Source organism: Opisthocomus hoazin, chromosome 4 (genome assembly GCF_030867145.1).
Source record: "Opisthocomus hoazin isolate bOpiHoa1 chromosome 4, bOpiHoa1.hap1, whole genome shotgun sequence".
Lineage (NCBI taxonomy): Eukaryota > Metazoa > Chordata > Aves > Opisthocomiformes > Opisthocomidae > Opisthocomus > Opisthocomus hoazin.
In genome coordinates this window covers 29,784,578-29,792,969 of record NC_134417.1, presented here as the reverse complement: position 1 = coordinate 29,792,969, position 8,392 = coordinate 29,784,578, and the positions used below count along the sequence as shown (strand labels likewise).

At 37.7% G+C, this 8,392-nt stretch overlaps 1 protein-coding gene across 5 annotated transcripts in view; it reads right to left on the bottom strand.

The window, feature by feature from the left end:
• Positions 1 to 1,010: 1,010 nt before the first annotated feature.
• HLTF (helicase like transcription factor) overlaps positions 1,011 to 8,392 on the bottom strand; it is a 46,474-nt gene continuing 39,092 nt past the window's right edge. For all 5 annotated transcript variants that reach the window (XM_075418498.1, XM_075418502.1, XM_075418499.1 and 2 more), the window contains 4 exons: positions 7,564 to 7,676; positions 7,087 to 7,267; positions 4,005 to 4,085; positions 1,011 to 3,443 (listed from right to left, as the gene is read on the bottom strand). In XM_075418498.1, coding sequence (XP_075274613.1) covers positions 3,291 to 3,443; positions 4,005 to 4,085; positions 7,087 to 7,267; positions 7,564 to 7,676 — 528 coding nt within the window. In that variant the 3' untranslated portion in view covers positions 1,011 to 3,290. The remainder of the gene's footprint in view (positions 3,444 to 4,004; positions 4,086 to 7,086; positions 7,268 to 7,563; positions 7,677 to 8,392) is intronic.

Below are 8,392 nucleotides of genomic sequence, written 5' to 3'. Positions count from 1 at the left end.
TTTCTGGCTTCCCTAAACTCAAAAAAAAAATTAGAAAAGAGGAAGCTCTGAAGCAGTCTAACTAAAATATTCAACAAGTATAACCCTTAAGCTTTGCTAATGCTACTCTAGTTACCATTAGCAAATGTCCAGCTTTTAGTTCTGTAATTATTACCAGAGTGTATAGCAATTTGCCAGGGAGCTGTTTAGGGCAAATCCCCTTAATAGCTTGCCCTAAGTATAGGACAGGGCAGTAGGGGAAGTACACGCTGAAGCTACTCACATAAGCAACACAGGGCTTGTGAAGAGGGTATCTTTCTTTTGGTGACTAAAGAATCATCATCCCTAATGTAAGCCCTCTCACTGTGAACTTGTTTCTACACACAATGGTGATGCCATTTTGGCAGAGAAAGACTAAATAGCTGCTTAAGTAACTTTACCTACCCTGATTAGGAAAACTACTCTTTCCATGTGTGCAGAGGAAAAGAAAGTGCTATTTTTTTTTTGCCATGCTCAGGCTATACATTGTATTTTAAGACACATGGAAAAGTAGTAAAAATAACACAGTAACAAAAGCATGCTGAAGACCTGTACTAAGTTTCAATCCCTCCTTTACCCAAAAATCTGAACAGAACCGAATTACTCAATGTTCTGTCTTTGACAACTATAATCTGTAGTATTCCAGAAACACTATGAAAATATCTCATCCTTTCCTAATAAAGGAGAATTTTAGGAGGAAAGCTAGTGAGGGTGCTAAACTTTTTGCCTAAAGATAAAATAAACAATCAACGAGCTCTCATACTTTGCTGGTAAAGCAGAAGACATAATCTGGGTATGACAGTTAGTTTAACTTGTTTTTCACTACTTAATTGCTCTAAGATTCCTTGGTCACCATTTAGCCAAAATGCTAAGTCCCAGTTGTAACCAGACCTTTCCTGTGTGGGTTTTTCTTTTGCTGTGTTGTTTTTTTTTTTTTTAACAGGTAAATTTGAAGTTGTGTGAAAGCAGGAAGGATTACTTGTTACAATCTGTAGTGATGAAAGTATACTTTATCCAACAAGTACAAATAGTGGAGTTCTGCATGCTCACCAAATACCCAATGGAAAATGGCAAAATACTCTTTTGAAGACAGCTGAACAGCCTTAGTTTTGCTCCCCTTGTCTGTATTCATACTAGAGAATAGGCACGTTACTTCTTTTTAAGCTTAGTTGGAGAGAACTGAAAGTGTAAAAGCAAGACCATACCAACCTGAAAATTTGGTTTAGCATGTAAGTTTTGTTACGCTAACACAAGAAGATAAGGAGAGATGCTGAATAAGATGAAAACCTGCATGTTTTGGGTTAACAAATATAGTTAGTAAAGAAAGAAAACCTATAAAACCATTCTGTTGTAGCCTCTGTCACTCATACTATGGTCAAGCATTTACCCACAGCCTCAGGAAAGTGAAAGATATGACATCTATACCAAACTCTGTCATCTTCCCTTTATTTCTCAGTCCTTTTCCATTTCCTTTGTTTGCAAGTCATATAATCAGCCGGCTGGTATTCTAAGACATAAAAGGCGAAAGGCATTAGAAGCAAATCAGATTCCATTTTGCTGCTGCCAAATACACTTCCTGAATCTAAACAGCACCTAAACACAACAATGTCTGCCTCCAGGTCTAAGTGTGAGCATTAGAGGGAAGGCAGCATAGTGTTAAGAAAACACATAACAGAAGACCAGAATCAAGAGATAGAAGGAACAGGCAAGAATATTCAACTAACATTCAGCTGAGATTCTTCAGTGCTGTTTATTACTTTGTGGTTATACAAATGTGAGTAGTTTATGAAAATTCTTCCTCTCTAAATCAATACGCATGCACTTGAGCATTCTATTAAGACATATGTATGGGATAGGAAAAGTACTTAGCAGTGTAAAAAAACCCGTTAGAAAACTGGCAGCTATTAAAAAAAGTTTTGTTTAATTTATTTTCCAAGGGCTAACTGATTCACTGACTAGTTTGTCATATTCTACTTTGCATATAGCACAGCCTTATTGTTACTAAAGTGTGTACAGAAGTTATTAGAAAGCGTGTTATTAATACAAGCCTATGATTCTAGTACTTTGTCTAAATCAGAAAACATTTACTTTAACAAAAATCAGTGGAATTCTGTTTAAGGGAAGTAAACTATTAAAAGTGTTTTACAGATTTAAGTACTTCATTTTTACTAGCTCTTGGGAAGTGATCAGAGGAACTCCCCGCTGCACCTGTGCATTATTAAGAAATAGTAAAGAACTATTTTAAATTTTTGAATTAAATACAATCTTCAGACATAGTCTGCAATAGTAAGAATTCCTTATGAAGTAGTCACTAACCACCTATTCTGGAACAAAAAATCCAGATCATAGAATCATGGAAGGGTTTGGGTTGGAAGGGACCTTAAAGATCACCCAGTTCCAACCCCCCTGCCATGGGCAGGGGCACATTCCACCAGACCAGGGTGCTCTAAGCCCCATCCAAGCTGGCCCTGAACCCTGCCAGGGAGTGGGCAGCCAGAGCTTCTCTGCACAGCGTGGGCCAGGGCCTCACCACCCTCATGGGGAAGGATTTCTTTCTTATATCTAATCTAAACCTACCCTCTTTCAGTTTAAAGCCATCACCCCTTGTCCTGTCACTCCCTGCCCTTGTGTCAGCGCCTCTCCAGCTCTCTCGCCACCCCTCCAGGCACTGGCAGCTGCTCTCAGGTCTCCCCGCAGCCTTCTCCTGCCCAGGCTGAACAGCCCCAGCTCTCCCAGCCTTCCCTCCCAGCAGAGGGGTTCCAGCCCTCAGATCATTGCTGGGGCCTCCTCTGGCCCCGCTCCCACAGCTCCAGGTCTGTCCTGTGCTGAGGGCTCCAGATGATCTGTTTGGTTATCAGGAAACGCTGAGATTGAAACATGAAGCCAATTCATTTCTTAAGAGTTTTGTCTGAAAACAAAACATGTTATTTACCTGTTACTATCTTTTCTCGTCTAAAAAGAGATTAAATTCTTGCAAGTTAGAATACATAAATATGCATTTCTTTTTTGAGGGATTTTATGAATTATTAAGCATTGTACATAAGCAACATTTCAAAGAAATGAACAGTGGAAAGATTTCAGGAGTACAAAACAAGTTAATGTGGTTCTAAATTAAACATTTAGGAGCAAATTAATTTTCATAATTTAGTTGAAGCATTTACATTTTGACCACAAAACCAGCGAAACTAAAAGTTAGCATGAGATGTAACTTGAAGAGCAATATTAACTAAAACATGGAATATATTATTTACTCAAAATACCACAGTTTCAAGCTATAAATCAATTAGAGCCTTAATTTCATTAATTTTTCTTTGTTTTACTTCACTTCCTGAAGGCTTTTTGGAAGCAAAGGCTCCTGCTGCAAGTTCCCTCTTCTTGTTCTGAATTTTCAGCATATTCTCTTCCACTGAATCTTTCACAATGAACTGAAATACACAAAAAGCCCCACTGAAATAAAGGTTGATTTTTTTTTTAATTAAAAGTTTATGATGAGAAATTTACGTACTTGGGAAAAAAAAAAGTTAAAAAGCAGAGTACCCTAAAACACAGTTAAATTATTTTGTTATTACAAACCTGTCTTCAGCTTCCCAAGTAATATTTTCGTGACTGGGTATGCATGAGACAGACCAGCTGCTCTTCTGCAGCTAAACAAGCTGCTATGACAAAAGCAAAAGCATTCTACATACCTTCAAGACAATGAACTGTCATGGCCAGGCTAGGCAACAGCAATACTACCCCATCATAGTCACTCCAAATAGCTCAACAGGGGCATCTAATTTCTATTATTATTATTTCATAGGAAATAGATTACATCCATAAAATCTTGCAATCCAAAGCCCACACTTCAAAAATCACACCACAATTTAAGTTTACTGGTGAGATATATGCTGTCACAATTATTTTAAAAATACAGTAAAGCTTTTTGGAAAATAATTTATTTATTGATAACAAAAAAAACTGTTCAAACATATCATCTCTCAACTCACCTTTGTAATAACAACATTATACTTCTGACCCAGCCTGTGACACCTGTCAAAACACTGGTCTTCTGCAGCAGGATTCCAGGCCTATCAGTAGGAGCAATGAACAAGTTAAATAACCTCCCTTCAAAATACATAGTAAGACGCACATGGAATCACAAAGAAGTTATTGTACCATCAGCTCTTGAACAAATATTGCTTGCTGATTAATTACTCCCAACCTAATGTCTCACTCCTTAAGTATCCCACTATAAAGAAAGCTATGAGAACTTCTAGTTATATATTCTTAACAAGCATTAACAAGCAGGAACTTCAGGTAAACGCTTTAAAAATGAAATTTGTCAGGAGTCTAGAAGACATCAAGACAATCTCATTATGGTTTTAATTCCAAAATAAACACTACATATACTAATTGCCTCAGTACCCTTTTCCTGATAGCAAACCTTAAACCATCTGAACACAGGCTGTTATTTATCACTAGACTTCAGTCCCCTGACTGTTAATCAAGCCCATGTATACTTCCATTAGTATATGCAATAATCACCAACTTAGGTAAACAAGAAACTTGCTGAATACCAAGTGGTAGTGTAGCTGTTCCTACTTATGCTTAGGATATAACACTAAATATAAGGATCTGTGAAACGCCAAGTCTGTGCTCTGCATCTTTCCAACATGTTTTTTCTATCTAAAGGTATACTACTAGTTCTCACAGAATGGATATTTATATCTACCCAAGGTGTAATAATGTTCTGTCTGTGATAAGCAAGTCTCATGCAAAGGGCTCACCTTGCCATGTCACCTGCATAAAGTTACCTAGGAACTCTTCTGAATGACTCCTTTCTATAGAAGGGGGGGAAAAAACAGCAGTAGCCTAGCACAAAAAATTCATTTTAGATTCTAAGAACCTCTGATGCCTAAATACACTCAAGGCATCAAGCTGCAAGACAAAAGCCAAACAGCCTTGTTTCTCCAATCTAAGGTAGCGAGCAGAAGTGCAACAAATGATGTATCTGTCACAGAAACATAAACATTCCTGGCAAGCTACGTATAGCAAAGCGTACTAGTACTTCTCTGGCTGTACAAACAAGGTGATGTCTCGAGGAAGGACCTAGCCCAAACATGCACAACCATGTTTCATTCTGTCTTTGCTGTACTCAAGGAGGACCAAAGTGTACTGCTCTCACTCTTCTGCTCTCATCAGTCGAGCAAAGGAAAACTGCAATACCTCTATGCCTTTCTGCAATATCTCATACAAACGATTCTGTATTTCACATCAGAAAATATGAAGAAACCTGAGCCTGAGAGAAACATCTGTATACTTGTGATACTCTCACATTAAAGGTTCATATTTCTTCCTAAACATGAAAATGCAGCAGATATGATTGTATTTAATAAACAAACAATTTTAAAAAGGGGGGGTGGAGAAAGTAGTCTGTGATTGGATATGGTTGGATAAATGTTCCTCCCTCACACTGTGGTGTAACACCTCTCAGAGAAAGAATGCAGACCTCTAAGCTACAGTCCTACAACAAATCCACAGAATTTGAGTAGAAACACTCATTACTCCACTGGCTCCAGAGGCATTTCTGCTTCTGAAATCCTATTATTGTTGCTAATTCACTTCAAGGAATGCTAATGCATGACCGAGTCTCATTTGCCACTGAACATTCAAAAGTGAGATCATAAAAGATCATGTGCCCCTTCATCAAATATAAGCAGTCAACCACTGCCGCCTGGGATGGTTAGCAGCAGGACGAGGAGAAGTTGTGCAATGGTGGATAAAGGCTGCAATTATATTTGTCTCTGGTTTGTGAGGTATAAGTATATACTGTAGACGATTCAGTGTTAACAATGCATAGCTTATTTTCTTACAACTGCTTGCTGCAGGACAGTGTATGCGTTATACCTCATTAATGTTCTTCACAAAAAATGAAAATGCTCTTGGACTTTCCACAAGTTTTCTTATTCAGAAAAAGTACAGAAAAGAAAGGAAAAATAAAAAAAAAAAAAAGCAGTTGGACTAGATGGTGGTGTAGGTCCCTTCTAACTGAACTATTCAATGCAATACATACAGAAACAATACTTGTGAAGATGCGTCGCAATTCACAAAAAACCTTTTTCCAAGGCAACTTCTCCATACTCTCACTCACATTTAGTTCCTTTAGATTATTAAGCAAATGGCTTTTATCTTCATGCTGTTATTATCACTAACCTGATGTCCAAGCTAGTTTTTCTCTACTATTGGTGTTACTAGATGCCAAAGTCCAAAGCTACACTATTATTTTCGTTTACTTGGTTTTGTTTTTAAGTTCACAAACTGCAGAATTTGTCTGTTTCCAACTGCCAAAAAACTAGGGTATCAGAGCAGCGGAGTAAACAGTGGGGAAGGGAGGAAGTGAACAAGTGAACAGAAAAAGTTCAATTTTGTACGACGACACAAGAAGACAGAATAGATTCTGTTAAGAATACCATTTTGCTATCAATAAATGTAATGTACATTTTTGTTCCTTACCAATAATGTTGCATTCCCAAGTGCTTCAATGAAAGGGAAAAACTTCCTAAATTTAGATACCATGATCTTTCTCAGTCTCTTACAACCACAAAAAGTAACCTCAGACTAATGTCTTTATTTATAAATAAATTCACAAAAATAACAGAGAAGACTAGAGTGGAACAGCACTGCATCATAACACAGAACAAAAATAGACTGTTCCTGAAATTCCATTTTATGGCTTTTGAAGTTATTAAATAAAACAAACAGAAAACCACATTCCAAAGTACCAGAAATAAAGATTAAAAAAATAAAGAAGGAACCGATATCAAATGCTGCACTGTAAGGTATCACACCACTTTGTTAACAGTACTACTAGCATTCTTTCCATTCACAGTAAATACATGGACAGCACAAAAATACTGTGTTGGAACAAAAACGTGCCAGGGAAACAAATTGAGAAAAGCCCTGTTTACCCTTTAACTGATACTCACCAGTGTCATTCATTCTCAGAGGTGCTTTCCCTCTGTCTCAGGAAAACACCAAAAGAGCTTCACCTAGATTAAGCCAGATCATTATGAACTGCCCATTACTCACAGGATCCATTAAAAATACTCGGGAAGCTGCTGTCAGATTCAATCCAACTCCACCTGCTTTCAGAGACAAAAGCATTACAGTTGGGGATCCTGCTTGGCTACTTTGGAAACACTGAATTGCTTCTACTCTTTGCTTCTGTGCCATTGACCCATCCAAACGAGTAAAGGCAAACCCCGATTCTCTGAAGAGAAAGTAAAAATGATCAATTTAACAATCTGTTTTTATGACAACAGGAAATAAATACATTAAAATCCTGACCTCTACTTTGAAATGCATATTTAAAATTCTGCATTTAACAGGTGATACATTAAAAATAACGAGAATGAGATTCATGGCTTTATTCCACTAAACAAAGTATTTAAGCAATTTATTCCTCTTTTGAAGTGCTAAAAATCAAAAGCATACTGTATTCTTAGAGAGATCTTTCTAAAACACCATAAAAGCACGTTTATTAAAAATTACAGTAGTTCTACTTACTTCAAGGGATTTTCTATCAGTGACAGGAAAGTTGTGAACTGGGAAACAACCAGACATTTAGCAGTCGGATTAGCCCTCCGTAGTTCTATCAAAGCATGCATGAGAGCATTTATCTGAAAAATCAAATGAAGACTTATGCAACTTGTTTGGACTTGGTTAGATTCTACTCCTACAGGTGCTTTGATGAAGTTCACATCAATTGAGAAATCACTGTTCAGTAACACCGTTTAAAGGAACTAATCTTAAATTCTGTGGGTAGGGTTTATTTTAGTTTCCAAAGGAAAACCAAGGGTTAAGCACTTCAAACGGTCACAAACTACAGGGTGATTGATGGTGCTTTGGGGAAGGGGATTCACAAACCCCTTTTTCACCAACATACTTCCCACTGTCCGATATACTTCCCACTGTCCGGAGTCAACACCTCCACTACCTCCAGGGCATATGGAAAAAAAGAATAGAGTACTGGAACTCTGAAAAGTAAGGCTTAAGCAAGGGACAGCCACAAGGCAAGTGCTCTACTGTAGCAATACTCAAGAAGCAGAAAGGCTTCCCCCAGCAATGCTCAAGCCAATAAGCTATGCAAGACCCTTGGCTAGGTATGACCAAGGATGAGGAGGCACCAGAAGCACTCTTGGGACCAACATGAGAACATAAGGAGCAAGGAACTGGATCTGAGGCAGAACATTGCCAGTTTTCTCATGTAAGGTTTAGCTGCGATGAGGTAAAGAACCACTAACCAGAGAATGCAAGTAACCGCATCAGGTAAAAAAGAAAAAAAATATTTTTTTTTTAAATCTTAAATTATCCTAGAACACAATATCCTAAATTA